Here is an 18,262-nt window from a genome sequence, read left to right on the forward strand (position 1 = left end):
ATTTAACAATGTGCACTTTCATTTCCAGACGGAAGAAGAAGCCTTCGCATGGAACAACGAAGTAAAACAAGGTCTCTCCAGTAGCATCTTTACCAAAGATTTGGGCAGGATATTCCGCTGGCTCGGGTATGGCTCTTCCCTTTTCTGTGGACAAAGGTGGGGGATATTCTATTGGAGGGCGGGGTATTTACATCTTCTTCAAACATTGCCTAGATGAGATTTCCAACTCCAGCTTCGTGGTGGGAGATTGGTCCTTCTGCAGAATTGAGACTGACGTCTGCTTTGGTAATCGATTTCCCTTTCTTTCCAGGCCAAAGGGATCAGACTGTGGCATTGTAAACGTCAATATTCCAACCAGTGGGGCTGAAATTGGAGGTGCCTTTGGTATGTCCCCCCATCCCTTCTCCAAAAAAATTGTTGAATGCTATTGGACCTACAGAAAGTTCCTAAATTTCCATGCAGATCCATAGATGGGGGTGGTCATAGTTTACAGATTACCTACACAATTGTGTCTGCTTTTGGATCCCTCCAGTCTCCCAGCTTTAGTCCAGGGTATTCGTACTGTATTTTGATGTACAGATGGATCCTGTCTGCCCCATCCCACCCCACGGTCAGGCTGTAATAAATTGGGCACCATCTAGAACAATGATGACCAAACTTGGCCCTCCAGCTGTTTTGGGACTACAACTCACATCATCCCTAGCCAACAGGACCAGTGGTCAGGGATGATGGGAATTGTAGTCCCAAATCAGCTGGAGGTCCAAGTTTGGCCATCACTGATCTAGAAGGAAGGGCTTCAGAGTTAGACATACGTCAAATGCAAATGTTCCTATTTATTCAGCGCAAGTCAAAAAGATGCCTTATTCCAAGTTTTGGAGTAATTGTTTGTTGGAGTATTTGGAGTACAGTGGTACCTTGGTAATCGAACGGCTTGGCTCCCTAACAAATCGGCTTCTGAATGCAGCAAAAGTGAGTGCTCTGGTTTGTGAACGTTTTTTGGAAGCCAAACATCTGGCGCGGCTTCCACTTGGGTGCAGGAAGCTCGTACAGCCAATCGGAAGCCGCGCCTTGGTGTTTGAACTGTTTCGGGAGTCGAACAGACTCCTGGAATGGATTAGGTTCGAGACCCAAGGTACCACTGTACAATGGAACCTCTGTTTTTGAGTGTCTCGGAAGCCGAACGATTCAGAAGCCGAATGCCAAAAACCTGGAAGTGAATTCTTCCGTTTTCAGGCGCGCCTCAGAATTCGAATGGCTTCTGAGGCGCATTTCTCCATTTTTCTCAGTGGAATTTGCCGACCGCCTATTGTTCCTCGGTTGTTGAACGTTTCGGAAGTTGAACGGTCTTCCGGAACAGATTACGTTCAACAACCGAGGTACCACTATATCTGTAGAAAAAATATGTAGCCTAGGCACTCCTGCTGTTCAATGCAATTTCTGTACAGTGGTACCTCAGGTTACATATGCTTCAGGTTACATACGCTTCAGGTTACAGACCCAGAAATAGTACCTCGGGTTAAGAACTTTGCTTCAGGATGAGAACAGAAATCGTGCTCCAGCGGCGCGGCAGCAGCAGGAGGCCCCATTAGCTAAAGTGGTGCTTCAGGTTAAGAACAGTTTCAGGTTAAGAACGGACCTCCAGAACGAATTAAGTACTTAACCTGAGGTACAACTGTATAAGGTTTTCGTTCTCTAGTTGGAAGAATGTACTAAATATTGCTGGCTTCACAATGGAATCCCTGCTATCATGAGAGCTGTGAATTTGAGACGACATGGGCATTTTCAGGAGGAGAGAGGATGCTGAGATTGTTTAGCCTTCAGTGAGGAGAGGAAAGAGGCCGAATGTTTCTATAGCCTGTCTAGATAAGAGCTTCTTTGAGAAGTGCAAAGCGACATTCCTTGGTTTTCAACCTGCAACATCTCTTACCACCCCCTTCTCCCTAGGCGGTAATAAACACACTGGAGGCGGAAGGGAATCTGGCAGCGATTCGTGGAAGCAATATATGAGGCGATCCACTTGGTAAGAGCTCAGGGGTTATGGCCGTGTAAATATTACCCGAGTTGCCCTTCAGGGGAAAGCCAAATAAGCAAAGCAAACCACAATTTAGCCTTAACCGTAAGTCTAAAGGGGGAAAGAACGCAAAAACATAATTTAATTAACCGAGTAAAGATCCAAAATCAAATGTCAGCGTTCACCACTGCCCTCCTCCCTGCAGCTGTTATTTTAAAAGTAACAAACATGGCATGCTAAACGCATGTGCGCATCCTCTAACTTGACCCTAATTTGCTGAGAATTGGATTTTAATTTTGTGTCGTTTCATTTCTTTTCCTTAATGTTATATGCTTGGTTGAAAATAAAAAGTACAAAATCACAAGTGCACAGAGTGAGGTAAGACACGCAAAAAAGGAGCAAGGAATAGTCCCCACAGAAAACCAGACAGAAAAAAGATTCTGTGTAAAACAAAAAAAGGGGGGGATTCTTATTGTAGTTAACCAAGCTTAATTTAATAGTATTATTTCAATTAAGAAACCCCTACGCCTATATGCCAGTGTGGTTTGCTGTGTGACTTGTTCCATTAGTGTGATAGCACAGCACTAGAGGGAGCTGTTATGTATAGCTTAATGTATATGCATAACTGAATTAATTACATCTGCATTATTCACGTCAGGAGTAAGTCCAACTTGTTGATTTCCACCTTATGTGTGTCCACGTGTCTTTGTTATCCTGGCAACCTCAGAGTAGAGGTGTGCACTTTTCTGGCAGAAACTCTGTCAGTGCTTTCCCCCCAAAACTGTGACATTAGTTTGTAGTTGCTTCAGGTTAATCCACATTCGCCTTATCTCTGTGAGAGCATTTTTAGATCTACTAGGCTGCTGTGGGGAACAGGATTGTGCACTTAACAACAACAACAACAACAACAACAACAATGCCGTACCTTGGTTTTTGAACAGCCTAGTTCTCGAACATTTTGGCTCCCGAATGATCGAAACCCAGAAGTGACTGTTCTGGTTTGCGAATGTTCTTTTGGAATCCAAACGTCAGATGGGCTTCTGCGGCTTCCGATTGGCTGCAGGAGCTTCCTACAGCCAATCAGAAGCCATGCTTTGGTTTTCAAATGCTTTGTTGTTGTTGTTAACAGCAGAGCAGCAACTTGCATCCCATTCAGGGATGCTAATTCAGGGATGGGGAACTTGTGGCTTTCCAAATGTTGGGCCTCCCGATTCCCATCAGTCCCAGCCAGCATGACCAGTGGTCAGGGTTGATGGGAATTGTAGTCCAACAAGATCTGGAGAGCTGCAGTTTCTCCATCACTGTGCCAAACAGATCCAGAGTGGTGTGCGAGATAATCCTGAAGCCATATGATATGCTGAATGAAAATGCAAATACAGTAAATGGTTTCTAAAAGCAACAATGGAACACAGAATTGCAAAAGATGTTCTATGTTAAAAATGGCAGCAGAAAAACTAATGTTATACATTATTATTATTAATAATATTAGTAGTAGTAGTTTCATTTCTTAATCACTTTATGCGAAGCATCCTGAAGTGATTTTCAATATAAAAGTGTCTTTAAAAGCAGTTAAAACAATTGATTATGCAAAAATAATTTTAAAGAGCAGCTATAAACATTAAAAGCCCAATGTCTTCTTTTTCTTTTTTTACATAATTTTTATTAAATTTTCTGTTTTACAATTTAGAATATTCATTTAAACAACCTTAAAATATTGATGACTTCTCCTCTTCTCTTTCCATGGTTCCTTTTTTGTAGCATAAATCCCTGCATATTTTACATAAACTAAACCGTTCAGTATTCCATTAATACATCCATCAAAACTTATCTACACTGTTGAATTTATCTTAATGCTGCCAGCATTTTCACATGTACGGCAATTTCCCCCCATATATTCAATAAACATTTCCCAATCTTCTTTAAACGTATGTTCTTCTTGTTCTCTTATTCTATATGTTAGATCTGCAAGCTGCGCATATTCCATCAGTTTAAGTTGCCATTCTTCTTTGGTTGGGTCCTCGCTTGTTTTCCATTTTGGAGCTAACAAAACACGGGCTGCAGTAGCGGCCTACATAAATAACCTTCAATTTCGATTGAATTGTTTGATCCAGTAGGGTTCTTGGCTTTTCCTTTGCTCCTATAACCTGCATATTTTACTTAATGGCTGGGGCAACCCAGTCGGAAGGGTGTGGTACAAATAATAACGTATTAATAATAATATTTTATTTGTCATGACCAAATCTACTTTATCTGTTTATCTTTCAGCACCATCAATTACAGCAAGGATTTGCCTTTGGCTCAAGGAATCAAGTTCCAATAGCATCCTTGCAAATGTGCTACCCTGGCTGAAGTTTGCGTTGAAGAATCAAGTCCCTGTTGATTTGAAATGTTGAATGTGGAACTCCCTGAAATCATGTGGCGTTGAGGATACTTGACTGCTTCAGTGTCCCCGGAGACATACTGAGGGTCCTCGTGGCCCCTGGGCCCAAATCCCTTTGCCGCGATAGCCATATCAAAAATGACTGCATTTTACGGAACCCAAGTACTCAAAAGGGTCTGGAGAGGAGGAAGGCTGAAAAAAGCTGTCTTTGTGCTACAGTGTGAGGACAGCGAGAACATTCTCCTACGTCCGATCTCTCGGTGCATCACAACACAAATATACAGGCACACCTCGTTTCATTGCGCTTCAATTCATGGCCCTTTGCATATATTTTTCCTGGCCACTTCCAGGGTAAGGAAGCCCCACACCCCACATGCCGCCCCACTTTTAGCCGCAGAAGTGGAGTTGAAGCTGTCCCCCCCCCCCTCCTGCCCCCGCAGCCAGGCGAGCCGGCTTAATAGACTATAGTACGGTGCAAACATCACTTTTATACGCACTGGGAAACCCCTCCAAATCGTGTGGCTTGCTTCATATTGCAAATTCGGCTTGCCGCAATATCTCCGAGGTATGCCTGTATATCATGCACTCCGTAATGGTCTGCCTTCAAACCGCCTTGCCATTGCTCCTACTGCTCAGCTCCCAATCTTACACAGACGACTGGAAACAGATTTTGGGGGGTGATTTTTGCGCCCAGCTCCTCCCCCCCCCCCAGGCCAATTTTGTCGACCCCCAGGTATGTCCCCGAGAGTCCCTTTCTAGAAATCCCAATTAGGCAGAATATTTGCACACGTTTTAATCATGTATCTGGGACTCTGACGCTGTACTTGAGTTCCAGCGAAGCACCTGTATCTTTTTGAATCTTAGATCATGATCTACAAAATCCTACAACGCCGCCTGTGCCTGTTGCATTGGTCACGCACAACTAAACTGTGCCAAAGTGTATTGGAAAGGATTTCTATATAGCCGGTTGCAATGCAGAAATAAAACTTCTACATCTCTTGCTATCCTGATCGACCTGCTTATTTATTTACTTGGGATCTCCAGTGTTCTGAAAAGTAATAATAATAATAATAAATACTGTGGGATTAGGCAGAATGTTTATGCTCACAGTGTGCTGCTTGCAATAAGATTAATTCCCTTCTTTTTCTTAAAAAACAACAACTGTAAAACAATGGCTATTGAAAGCCTATGATATTTCTATGCAGTGCTATTTTTCTAGAAAAAGAGGTGCCGGAACTCACCATGAACAGAGAGGGACCAGAATTGAGTGAAAGCGAGACTATGTAAAAGTGTCGTCTTTGGCAATCACTCGTAGCCGAAGATTGTCTTCCATGAACACGGTTTTAACAGTGAGTCCATAAGTGACTGTGGAGGCCAATTCTGGATCCACACCTCCTTCCACAGTGGGGACATAGGTTTCCAGGTGGGAGTTGATTACAGTGAGGGTTTACCAAGAGTGCCTTCCTCTTAGCATGTTTCTCCCTTTCGTCCTGAGTTTGAATGTCTTCAAAGCTCATGACACCTTTGGTCAAGGCTGTTCTCCAATTGGAGCACTCGCAGGCCAGAGTTTCCCAGTTGTTGGTGTTTATACTACATTTTGTACAAAGCATAAGACCAGCAAACTTTTTCAGCAGGGGGCTGGTCCACTGTCCCTCAGACCTTGTGGGGGGGCCGGACTATATTTTGAAAAATAAAATGAATGAATTCCTATGCCCCACAAATAACCCAGAGATGCATTTTAAATAAAAACACATTCTACTCATGTGAAAACACCAGGCAGGCCCCACAAATAACCCAGAGATGCATTTTAAATAAAAGAACTCATTCTACTCATGTAAAAACACAGATTCCCAGACCGTCTGCGGGCCGGATTGAGAAGGCGATTGGGCTGGATCCGGCCCCCGGGCCTTAGTTTGCCTACCCATGCATAAGACTAATGGCTATTCACAGCAGTAGTAACTTCTTCCCAGTTTTTAATACCCCAGAGGGAAATAAATCCTTGGGTAACATACAGCTAAAGATACATTCGGAGGTGCAGATTATTATTGAACATGTGGTTGGGAGCAGGGCAAAGGAAGTTGGCTTACCCCCTCCCAACCACATGTTTAATTGGGGTTCAAAAAAACAAAACATCAGATTGGGTGGTGAGAGGGGCAAGGATGTGTTGGGTCCAGTCCTGCTGCTTCCTCAACAGATTCCCAGCACAGACCCTGTGGAAGCTGCCTGTTTCTTTCCCTGCTCTAACCACCCTGGGTCTCTCCAGGAGGGCTTCCTCAATCCAATCCGGGCCAAGCCTGGACTGAACCCAGTTTGGTTGGGGATGTGGACTTCAATCAGATTGGACACACAGCCCTAGGAAGTGGCAGTCTTGCATACCCTCCAAGTGTTCCTCCTTTTCAGGGATGGTCCTGGATTCACAGAAGCTTTCCAGTTTCTTATTTGACCCCAGAATGTCTCGCTTTTCCTTGTTGTTGTTTAGTCGTTTAGTCGTGTCTGACTCTTCGTGACCCCATGGACCAGAGCATGCCAGGCACTCCTGTCTTCCACTGCCTCCCGCAGTTTGGTCAAAATCATGCTGGTAGCTTCGAGAACACTGTCCAACCATCTCGTCCTCTGTTGTCCCCTTCTCCTTGTGCCCTCCATCTTTCTCAACATCAGGGTCTTTTCCAGGGAGTCTTCTCTCTTCATGAGGTGGCCAAAGTATTGGAGCCTCAGCTTCATGATCTTTCCTTCCAGTGAGCACTCAGGGTTAATTTCCTTAAGAATGGATAGGTTTGATCTTCTTGCAGTCCATGGGACTCTCAAGAGTCTCTCCAGCACCATAATTCAAAAACATCAATTCTTTGGCGATCAGCCTTCTTTATGGTCCAGCTCTCACTTCCATACATCACTACTGGGAAAACCATGGCTCTGTGCGGACCTTTGTTGGCAAGGTGATGTCTCTGCTTTTTAAGATGCTGTCTAGGTTTGCCATCGCCTTTCTCCCAAGGAGCAGGCGTCTTTTAATTTCGTGACTGCTGTCACCATCTGCAGTGATCATGGAGCCCAAGAAAGTAAAATCTCTCACTGCCTCCATTTCTTCCCCTTCTATTTGCCAGGAGGTGATGGGACCAGTGGCCATGATCTTCATTTTTTTGATGTTGAGCTTCAGACCATATTTTGCGCTCTCCTCTTTCACCCTCATTAAAAGGTTCTTTAATTCCTCCTCACTTTCTGCCATCAAGGTTGTGTCATCTGCATATCTGAGGTTGTTGATGTTTCTTCCGGCAATCTTAATTCCGGCTTGGGAATCATCCAGCCCAGCCTTTCGTATGATGAAAGTAAAATCTCTCACTGCCTCCATTTCTTCCCCTTCTATTTGCCAGGAGGTGATGGAACCAGTGGCCATGATCTTAGTTTTTTGCCCCTATTTTCATCGGAGAAAGGTTGGAGGGTATGGTAGGGCGGTCCTATTTTCATCGGAGAAATGTTGGAGGGTATGGAGCTATGCAACCCTACGGACGTTTTTAAATGCTTAATTGCATTTTTATATATATGTTGGAAGCCGCCCAGAGCGACTGGAGCAACCCAGTCGGATGGACGAGTTATAAATCATAAAACTATGATGGTGGTGGTGGAATAGGACGTCCCTATTTTCATCAGAGAAATGTTTGAGGGCATGGTCTTGTTTGCAGAAAGTTTGGTTACCAGGCCTTTGGGAGGGGAGGTTATTTCTGCATGCAGAGGAAGGAGGTTTATTGCGTCTAAAAAGCATTGCTGAAGAAATGCTCCAAACTCAACATGCATCCAAAATTGCAGTTTGCTTGTCTTTGGCCTTCTGGTTCTCACTATTGCAGCTTTATCTAAGCTTGAATGAATGCCTAGCAACTAGGTGAAGTCCCAGGACCTCTTTGTCACCATCAGTTTTTACAGTTCTTGTGGGCAATTCTGAACATCCTACAGTATCTGTAATTCTGATTAAAGGTAAAGGTACCCCTGCCCATACGGGCCAGTCTTGACAGACTCTAGGGTTGTGCGCCCATCTCACTTAAGAGGCCGGGGGCCAGCGCTGTCCGGAGACACTTCCGGGTCACGTGGCCAGCGTGACAAAGCTGCATCTGGCGAGCCAGTGCAGCACACGGAAACGCTGTTTACCTTCCCGCCGGTAAGCGGTCCCTATTTATCTACTTGCACCCAAGGGTGCTTTCGAACTGCTAGGTTGGCAGGCGCTGGGACCGAGCAACGGGAGCGCACTCCGCCGCGGGGATTCGAACTGCCGACCTTTCGATCGGCAAGTCCTAGGCACTGAGGCTTTAACCCACAGCGCCACCCGCGTCCCCGTAATTCTGATTAGGGATAGCCAATCCTTCTGACGGAAGGATGGTACAGTGGTACCTTGAGTTAAGTACTTAATTCATTTTGGAGGTCTGTTCTTAACCTGAAACTGTTCTTAACCTGAAGCACCACTTTAGCCAATGGGGCCTCCTGCTGCTGCCGCGCCGCCGGAGCACAACTTCTGTTCTCATCCTGAAGCAAAGTTCTTAACCTGAAGCACTATTTCTGGGTTAGCGGAGTCTGTAACCTGAAGCGTATGTAACCTGAGGTATCACTGTATTTTTGCAGCTACATGTAAGCAAATTAGGCAGATGTGTGTGGGGGGGAATGTTTTGATTCTCAAAATTCCTTGGGGTGGCTTTTTAGCACTACAACTCCCATCACCCATTTGACAGTTTGCGATTCCTGGCTGGGACCAATGGGAGTTGTCATCCGAAAAATCTGGAGGGCACTAGGATAGGGAAGGCAAATTCTACCTCTTGGCTTTACAGTGTCCTCAGGGAAGAACAGCACTTTGGTTTGCTAGATAGCTTTTGCAACCATTCCAGTGGGAAGAGGCCTTGGCCTTCAGCAAATATTCTTGGCGTGGATTCCAACGTTGCAGATAAGCTTTTTTAGAAGAGCAGTATTTATGAGGCGCTAATGAAACAAAGACAAGTTTAGAGATACTGTAAACAAGTTGATGATCCTTAATTTCTGGTTTAATTATCAGAGGCTATTGAGTAGATTATAAACTGCAGTTGCCGCTAGTTGATCATTGTTCCCCGAGGAGCATTGTTTGAGTAGTTGTAAAATATGTCCTAGAGCTGCGACCGTATTAGGCGTTGCAAGGAGCTGCTTGCCACTTCGTGCAGCTGCTGTTTGCATCTTCTGCTGTTGCTCAATTGCCATTGAGCACATAACAGCAGTGAATCCAGAGTGTTGAATTACACAGACGATCAATAATTCACCGGCCAGCACTGTATTTGCTTTCTGACAGAATGACCTTGAAGGAAATATTCTCTTCCCCTGGCATCATTTAGAGGTTGGTCAACGAAACAGACACTCCACAGTTTGCAACACAGTGCAAGAGGTGGTTTTGCACCCAGGAAAACTCTGGCAAGAGACTGCTTACCGGCTTGGTTACCTGCTAACACAGGCTTCCTCAACCTCGGCCCTCCAGATGTTTTTGGCCTACAACTCCCATGATCCCTAGCTAGCAGGACCAGTGGTCAGAGATGATGGGAATTGTAGTCTCAAAACATCTGTGCTAACATTTTGTACATGCTATTTATAGCACTGGGGAACAATTATTATTATTTTTTCATTTTCTGTTGCCTGTGATTTTTCAACTGTTCTTATATGTTCTTTCAATGCTAATTTCAAATCTGAAATATGTAAACATGACATATCGGCAAAAGTCGGAAATTGAAAGGTAACTGTAGCATGTACATGAAAATCGATTTCAGATTTGAAATCAGCATTGAAAGAACATATAAGAACAGTTGGAAAATCTCATGCAAAAGAAAATGAAAAAAAAAAATTGTTTCCCAGTATCCTATGTATCCCAAGGGAATACATTTTTTTTGCATACCTCCAACTGTACATAGATATACATGTCATTTTCAATGCTATACATGCCATGTTCAATGCTATATAAGTCACTTACACTTATACTCATATTGTACTACTTTGGCTATGTGTTTAATAAAATATTGAATTCTTGCATTGTGAAAAACAAAGATTATGGTAAAAAGTGAAAAACATGAATTGCAAACAACAAAAAAACAACAACAACTAGAGCTTACAGAACAAAACCAACTTCAGATGTGAAATCAGCACGTCGAAATTAGGCTAGAACAACTGCAGGTGTCAATGCAACAAAAATTTTGTTCCCCAGTGCAGGATGCTATAAGCCACAAGACCAAAAGAACCAAGGGGCACGATCCCTCTTTGGACATGGGATCAGCTGAAGAAATGTCAATGTGACCTGTTTTGAGCTGGATCTACTCTGAATTCTCAGAATCCCAATTTATTCCTTTGACCCTTTTGTGAATTGTTTTGAACGTGGCTCAGGTTTCCGTGTAGGAAAGCTGGAGGGACATCAACCATGTGGCCATTGTTTGTGACTGTCCTTTATGGGCCCACCAGTCCAGCATAGGCTTTTTAAAGAATGACGTGATCCAGTGAATGGTAGAGTTGGAAGGGACCTGAGGATCATCTAGCCCAACCCCCTGCAAGGCAGGAATATGCAGTTGTCCCATATGGGGATCAAACCTGCGACCTTGCTGTTATCAGCACCATGCCCTAACCAACTGCGCTATCCAGATAGAGTGTTTAAGTATGCCATGTTAGTTAGGGAGTTGTTGCGTGTTGTGGTTTTTTTGCATCAGTTTGTTCCAGTGTGTTTTGTCCCATGTTTTGCTTTACAGTGGTACCTTGGGTTACAGACGCTTCAGGTTACAGACTCCGCTAACCCAGAAATAGTACCTCGGGTTAAGAACTTTGCTTCAGGTTGAGAACAGAAAACGTGCTCCGGCGGCGCGGCAGCAGCAGGAGGCCCCATTAGCTAAAGTGGTGCTTCAGGTTAAGAACAGTTTCAGGTTAAGAACGGACCTCTGGAACAAATTAAATACTTAACCTGAGGTACCACTGTATATCTGTTTGCATCCCACAAAAGCCACATGCAGACATTACCCTTCATGCCATCACAATTGCATGGAGGGAGAGCATGACTGCCTTTTTGCAAATACATACAGCAAAACTTTGGTTTTTGAGCATCTTGGTAGCTGAACGTTTCGGTTTTCGAACGCCGAAAACCTGGAAGTAATTGCTTCCATTTTTGAATGCGCCTCAGAATTCGAACGGCTTCCAAGGTGCGTTTCTCAATTTTCTCATTTGATTTTGCTAACAGCCCATTGCGCCTCGGTTGTCGAACATTTTGGAAGTCGAACGGTCTTCCGGAAGGGATTACGTTCGACAACCGAGGTTCCACTGTAGTTAACTTTATTCTGGCTTCTTGTATTAGCAAAACCCCTTTAGCACTGGCAAAGATTTGCTGTTGCAGCTTCCAAAGTTTGAGCCATTTTTATTGCAAATTTCCCCCCTCCCCCCAATATTGCTGCCATATCCTTATTTGTGAACACTGAACGAAACTATTGTTTTCATTTTTATTATTATTTTTACAATCCTTTCTGCAGGTAGCAGCCACGTACTTCATTTCTAACCAAATAATTGGGCTGAATACATTTGTGGCTTGGAAGTCAATTTACATTGTCTCGATGCTGCAGCTGGTATGAAATTGCTGATCTAGAATGCACCGGCAAATTTAATTCTATTTAATTTGGGCTTAGTTGGTGCCATGGGTATCTTTCATACAGTGGGTGTTAAGTTAGCATTGCTAGAAAGGCAGCATTATAGCCAAGACTGGTTACTGAGGTTATGAATAGGCCACTTATCTGAGCCTGTACATTGCTGTATCTTATATTTGTGGCTTTGGCAGGTGTCGCTGCTTACATTTCCGGAGTGAGCATGTGCATTTGAAAGAGAGGGAGAATATAACTTGCTAAATAACTGTCTTTACTACATTAAAATACATGCTGCAACGACATATCCTCCAGAGAAAATAAAGGTAAAGGTAAAGGGACCCCTGACCATTAGGTCCAGTTGTGACTGACTCTGGAGTTGCGGCGCTCATCTCGCTTTATTGGCCGAGGGAGCCGGCGTACAGCTTCCCGGTCATGTGGCCAGCATGACTAAGCCGCTTCTGGTGAACCAGAGCGGTGCTCTGAAACGGTACCTAGAAAAATAGATACCACTCTGGCAGGAAGGTAAATGGTGTTTCTGTGCGCTGCTCTGGTTTGCCAGAAGCGGCTTAGTCATGCTGGCCACATGACCCGGAAAAACTGCGGTCAAATGCCGGCTCCCTCGGCCAATAAAGCGAGATGAGCACCGCAACCCCAGAGTCGTCCGCGACTCTGTCAGGGGTCCTTTACCTTTACACTTTATTCCATACCCTTCAACATTTCTCCAAAGAAAATAGAGATGTCCTCTCCAACATGTTTCCGATGAAAATAGGGATGTCCCAAGGAAAAGCGGGACATTCTGGGATCAAATCAGAAACCGGGACGGCTTCTGTAAATCCAGGACCGTCCCTGGAAAATAGGGACACTTGGAGGGTCTGCAATAAATTTGTTACTCCTTAAGGTGCTACAAGAATCTCCCTCCTCCGCCTTCAAAATAGTCTAACACAACTATCACTCTAGAATAAAATAGGCAGTAGCTGCAACAATATTGTGCTGTTCCCCATTCATTCCTTTGCACAAGGTTTTAGCGGATAACTCCCAGGTCATTCCACTAACCTTTGAATGAGGATAGAAATCTGGGGTGTGTGTGTTAATATCCATAGATTAGATGAAAAATCAAGCTTAGAGGATGAGGATACACCAGTCCTGCGATGTGCTAATAGTTTCTTCTGTTATTATTTTGTAGCCTTTAGGTGTCACTGTTGGCCAGTGGGAAACATATACTTGATCCGTAGGAGGAGGAATGTTAGTTTTCTCGGTTCTCTCTTTTTCTTCTCATGAGGTCACAATGGATCAGCCTCTGCATTCATTAAGGCAGATGTGTGAAATGCAAGCCTCTACTTTTATGAGCTCTTCTACGTTCCAGCACAGCTGGGGACATTGGTTTGTGTTTTTTTTTAGTTGATAATTACATCTACTTCAGTCAGCTTAAGTCTCAGTTGATTAATATCATTCTCCACATACCCGCAGCTCCAACAAGTAAGATGAAAATAGCTTTTTTAGGTTTAACTGCAATCTAGCAGCCGTTTTCCGCCATGAACCGTACACCATATTGTTTTGGCAAATATACACAGGTGTGTTTGCTTGCTCCCATGTAACAGGCAATCTGCCAGATTGTGCTGGTGCTAATGTTATTGCTGTTTGTTCAGCAAAAGTCACCAGGCCTGTCTCAGTTCTGTTTCTGAGTTCTTTTAGAACACCAATTAATCTGACACCTTTCTTTTTTCTTCTTTTTAAAAGCCAGACACGTTTGCTTGACTGAGGTTAGAAAAACGAACAAATACATTGAGGTAGGTGAGAATGCAAGCTGTGCCCCGAGGGCTTTGCTTCCTTGCAATCCTTTGCCTAGTTTCCTGCTTAGAAACTAATGACTGGGTTGGTGAACTGGGCAAGCATGTATTGTGCCCGCCTTTGCTATTGAAGAATTGATATGTTTCTGCAACGTGGTGCTTTTCTGTACTGCTGGGACAAATGATCAAACCACTCCAACAGTCTCTGTGGAGCTACTGGCAGTGAGTAGGAATATCGGAGAATTCTGATGGAAATGGGAGCGGACTTTGTGTACTAAGTCCAGAACGGAAACCAACCCATTGAATACAATTGGTATTTGCTGTTTTCAGGCTGCAAACAGTGTGTAATTGATGACTTTCCACTGCCCCATTTGCATGGCATGGTTTAAACCACTGAGCCTCTTGGGCTTGCTGATTGGAAGGTCGCCGGTTCGAATCCATGCAATGGGGTGAGCTCCCGTTGCTCTGTCCCAGCTCCTGCCAACCTAGCAGTTTGAAAGCATATCAGCACGAGTTGATAAATAGGTTCTGCTGTGTCGGGAAGGTAAACGGCATTTCCATGCACTCTCATTTCCGTCACGGTGTTCCAGAAGCGGTTTAGTTACACTGGCCACATGACCTGGAAAGCTTTCTGTGGACAAACACTGGCTCCCTTGGCCTGAAAGCCGAGCGCTGCCACTCCATAGTCGCCTTTGACTGGACTTAACCAGTCCAAGGGTCCTTCACCTTTGCCTACCTTTGCATCAAAATAAATGTAGAATAATGTAACATCTATGTAAAATTCCCCCACCGTGGGCAGCGAGACAAACGGCATAGTTTTTGTTAGAAGCTGAATTGCACCACAGGAGAGACAGCGCTGCATGCAATGAACATTGGTGAGAATGGATATTGGTGCCTTCTTACATCCCTGGCCTCCTGCCCACCTAGCAGTTCGAAAGCACGTCAAAGTGCAAGTAGATAAGTAGGTACCACTCCGGCGGGAAGGTAAACGGCGTTTCCGTGCGCTGCTCTGGTTCACCAGAAGACGCTTAGTCATGCTGGCCACATGACCTGGAAGCTGAACGCTGGCTCCCTCGGCCAATAAAGCGAGATGAGCGCTGCAATCCCAGAGTCGGCCACAACTGGACCTAACAACAGGGGTTGCTTTACCTTTTACATCCCTGGCAGCGAACATCTCATGGTTGGGGAGCAGGGGAAAAGTTCTGTTGTTCAGTGTCTGCAGGCTAGGTCCAAGTGCGACGTGGAGCTAGTGGGTTATATGAGGGGTGCAGGGGTCATTGCCCTGGGCAAGAAGACTCATCCGAATCAGTTTGATCAAGTTTCCTTCTCTGCTGAGGTCTGTAATTTAAATGTCACTCTGGTCTATCCATGTATTGTGCGCTGCCTCTTTTTATTACCTGTTCTGGTTGCAGATGAATCTTAAAACATTGCGGCATAAACCAAAGACTGCTACTCCTTATTAATCGGCTCTCCGAGGAAGAGAGGCAAGAGATGTCTCCATTACCACTGTAAGGTAAAGGTAAAGGGACCCCTGACCATTAGGTCCAGTCATGGCCGACTCTGGGGTTGCGGCGCTCATCTCGCTTTATTGGCTGAGGGAGCCGGCGTACAGCTTCTGGTCATGTGGCCAGCGCAGCACACGGAAAAGCCGTTAACCTTCCTGCCGGAGCGGTACCTATTTATCTACTTGCACTTTTGACGTGCTTTTGAACTGCTAGGTTGGCAGGAGCAGGGACCAAGCAACAGGAGCTCACCCCGCCGTGGGGATTCGAACCGCCAACCTTCTGATCAGCAAGTCCTAGGCTCTGTGGTTTAACCCACAGCGCCACCACTGTAATTAGCTCCAGAACCCAGGATATGGTAGAGCTCTGCAATATGGAAAAAGCAGCAAGGACAGACCTCTCCGCACCCTAGTTTTCGGCTCGTAGTGTGCACTCCACATTCAAACTTCCTGAAATGGTGGACCAAAAGCAAATTGAAGGACTACTCAAGGATTTACTGACTGTATTTGTACAGGAGCGGCAGCTAGCGAGAATTCTGTATATGAATGAGCCAAATGCCCGCCTTAGACTTGCTGAGGCAAATCGAAGCTTTCAGACTGCTTTGCAAACATAAAGGTAACTCTTGATTAAAAGCTCACATCTTTACAGCAAGAATACGGCATCAAATATAGATAGAGAAAGTATAAGGTACAAATATTAAGTGGCTTATCCATTGTCAGCACAATCCTATGCCTGATAGCAGAAATCCCACAGAATTGCTGCCTGCACCTCGGTTGCACAGATTCAAAGTCCAAGACTTTAATAAATATAACAACCATATTTATGCCACTCAGCTAATAAATGTAGCCAGAAGGAGGAAATGTAAAACATTATTGAAGGACTTAATTTTCCTAAATAATTACAGTCGTACCTTGGTTGACGAATGCCTTGCGACTCGAATGTTTTGGCTCCCGGATGCCACAAACCTGTGAGTGTTCCAGTTTGTGAACATTCTTTGGAACCCAAACATCCGACACAACTTCCGATTGGCTGCAGGAGCTTCCTGAAGCCAATCAGAAGCCACGTCTTGGTTTCCGAACGTTTTGGAAGTCGAACGGACTTCCAGAATGGATTACGTTCAGCTTCCGAGGTATGACTGTACTAGGTAAGGTAAAGGTAAAGGGACCCCTAACCATTAGGTCCAGTCGTGACCGACTCTGGAGTTGTGGCGCTCATCTCGCTTTATTGGCCGAGGGAGCCGGTGTACAGCTTCCGGGTCATGTGGCCTGCAGGACTAAGCCGCTTCTGGCAAACCAGAGCAGCGCATGGAAACGCCGTTTACCTTCCCGCCGGAGTGGTACCTATTTATCTACTTGCACTTTGACGTGCTTTCGAACTGCTAGGTGGGCCAGAGCTGGGATTGAGCAACGGGAGCTCACCCCGTCGTGGGATTCGAACCACCGACCTTCTGATCGGCAAGTCCTAGGCTCTGTGATTTAACCCACAGCGCCACCCACATCCCACTGTACTAGGTAAAACCCCTCAAACAGAGCCTTCCCAGGATGATGTTACTTCTGTGTCAAGACATATTTAAATACCTGCTCATTTTATGACACTTTTGCCTCAGTGGTTGTATAATACATTTTTATGGCACATTATCTCAAGACAGCAGTGTCTCAAGGCAACGTTCAAAGTTTCCAGACTGATTTCAGCCGGTCCGAAGCGGTACATCTGTTTTTATGCTTTTCGTAATATGTAGCTAGGAAAGCGCATAAGGAAAAGTCCTGCTGAATCAGGCGAATGGCTCATCTTGTGCAGCATCCTGATCTCACAGTCGCCAAGCAGACGCCTCTTTTGATAAACCCATAAGCAGGATCCGATCCCCCACACACTTCCTTTTCCCATGGCTTCCAGAAACTGGCATTCAGAAGCATCAAAGGGATGGACACCAAAAGTGTGTTTGTCTCCCTTTCTTATTTTGCTGACTTTTGACCATGGAAGGGTCAAGTTGCCAAGGGTTTTATTGTGTTGTTATGCATTCTAGTATCAACGAGTAAGGGACGCGGGTGGCGCTGTGGGTAAAAGCCTCAGCGCCTAGGGCTTGCCGATCGAAAGGTCGGCGGTTCGAATCCCCGCGGCGGGGTGCGCTCCCACTGCTTGGTCCCAGCGCCTGCCAACCTAGCAGTTCGAAAGCACATCAATGTGCAAGTAGATAAATAGGTACCGCTTACTAGCGGGAAGGTAAACGCCGTTTCTGTGTGCTGCTCTGGTTCGCCAGAAGCGGCTTAGTCATGCTGGCCACATGACCTGGAAGTGTCTCCGGACAGCACTGGCCCCCGGCCTCTTGAGTGAGATGGGCGCACAACCCCAGAGTCTGTCAAGACTGGCCCGTACGGGCAGGGGTACCTTTACCTTTACCTTTTATCAACGAGTAATAAACACGAACAATTGACCAGAGTGCAAACTGTTCCCTTCTCTATATTTTCTAAGCAGTTGGTCCCTTACCTTTCCCGCCCTGACCTGGCCACAGTGATCCATGCGACGGTCATCTCCAGGCTTGACTACTGTAATTCGCTCTACGCGGGGCTGCCCTTGAAGCTGTCCCAGAAACTCCAGCGAGTACAGAATGCTGCAGCGAGGCTCCTCACGGGGTCCCTGCCATGGGAGCATATTCACCCAGTGCTTTACCAGTTGCACTGGCACCCAGTGGAGTATAGGGTCAGGTTTAAGGTGCTGGTTTTGACCTTTAAAGCCCTTTGTGGCTTAGGGCCCTTGTATTTACAGGACCGTCTCTTCTGGTATGTCCCTCAGAGGACCTTAAGGCCCATGAATTATCATAGTTTAGAGGTCCCGGGCCCTAAGGAAGTCAGATTATCCTCCACCAGGGCCAGGGCCTTCTCAGTGATGGCTCCGACCTGGTGGAATGCTCTGTCCCATGAGACCAGGGCCCTGCAGAATTTAACTTCTTCTAAAAGTTTGGTAGTTATTTTTCTCTTTGACAT

At 45.3% G+C, this 18,262-nt stretch overlaps 1 protein-coding gene across 1 annotated transcript in view; it reads left to right on the forward strand.

Moving 5' to 3' along the window:
- Window positions 1–5,395, forward strand: part of ALDH7A1 (aldehyde dehydrogenase 7 family member A1) — a 34,129-nt gene extending 28,734 nt beyond the window's left edge. Inside the window, exons 15-18 of the mRNA XM_028749523.2 lie at window positions 29–126; window positions 311–384; window positions 1,945–2,020; window positions 4,277–5,395. Coding sequence (XP_028605356.2) covers window positions 29–126; window positions 311–384; window positions 1,945–2,020; window positions 4,277–4,331 — 303 coding nt within the window. The 3' untranslated portion in view covers window positions 4,332–5,395. The remainder of the gene's footprint in view (window positions 1–28; window positions 127–310; window positions 385–1,944; window positions 2,021–4,276) is intronic.
- Window positions 5,396–18,262: the final 12,867 nt, after the last annotated feature.

The sequence above is a fragment of the Podarcis muralis genome, chromosome 11, assembly GCF_964188315.1.
Source record: "Podarcis muralis chromosome 11, rPodMur119.hap1.1, whole genome shotgun sequence".
NCBI classification, from domain to species: domain Eukaryota; kingdom Metazoa; phylum Chordata; class Lepidosauria; order Squamata; family Lacertidae; genus Podarcis; species Podarcis muralis.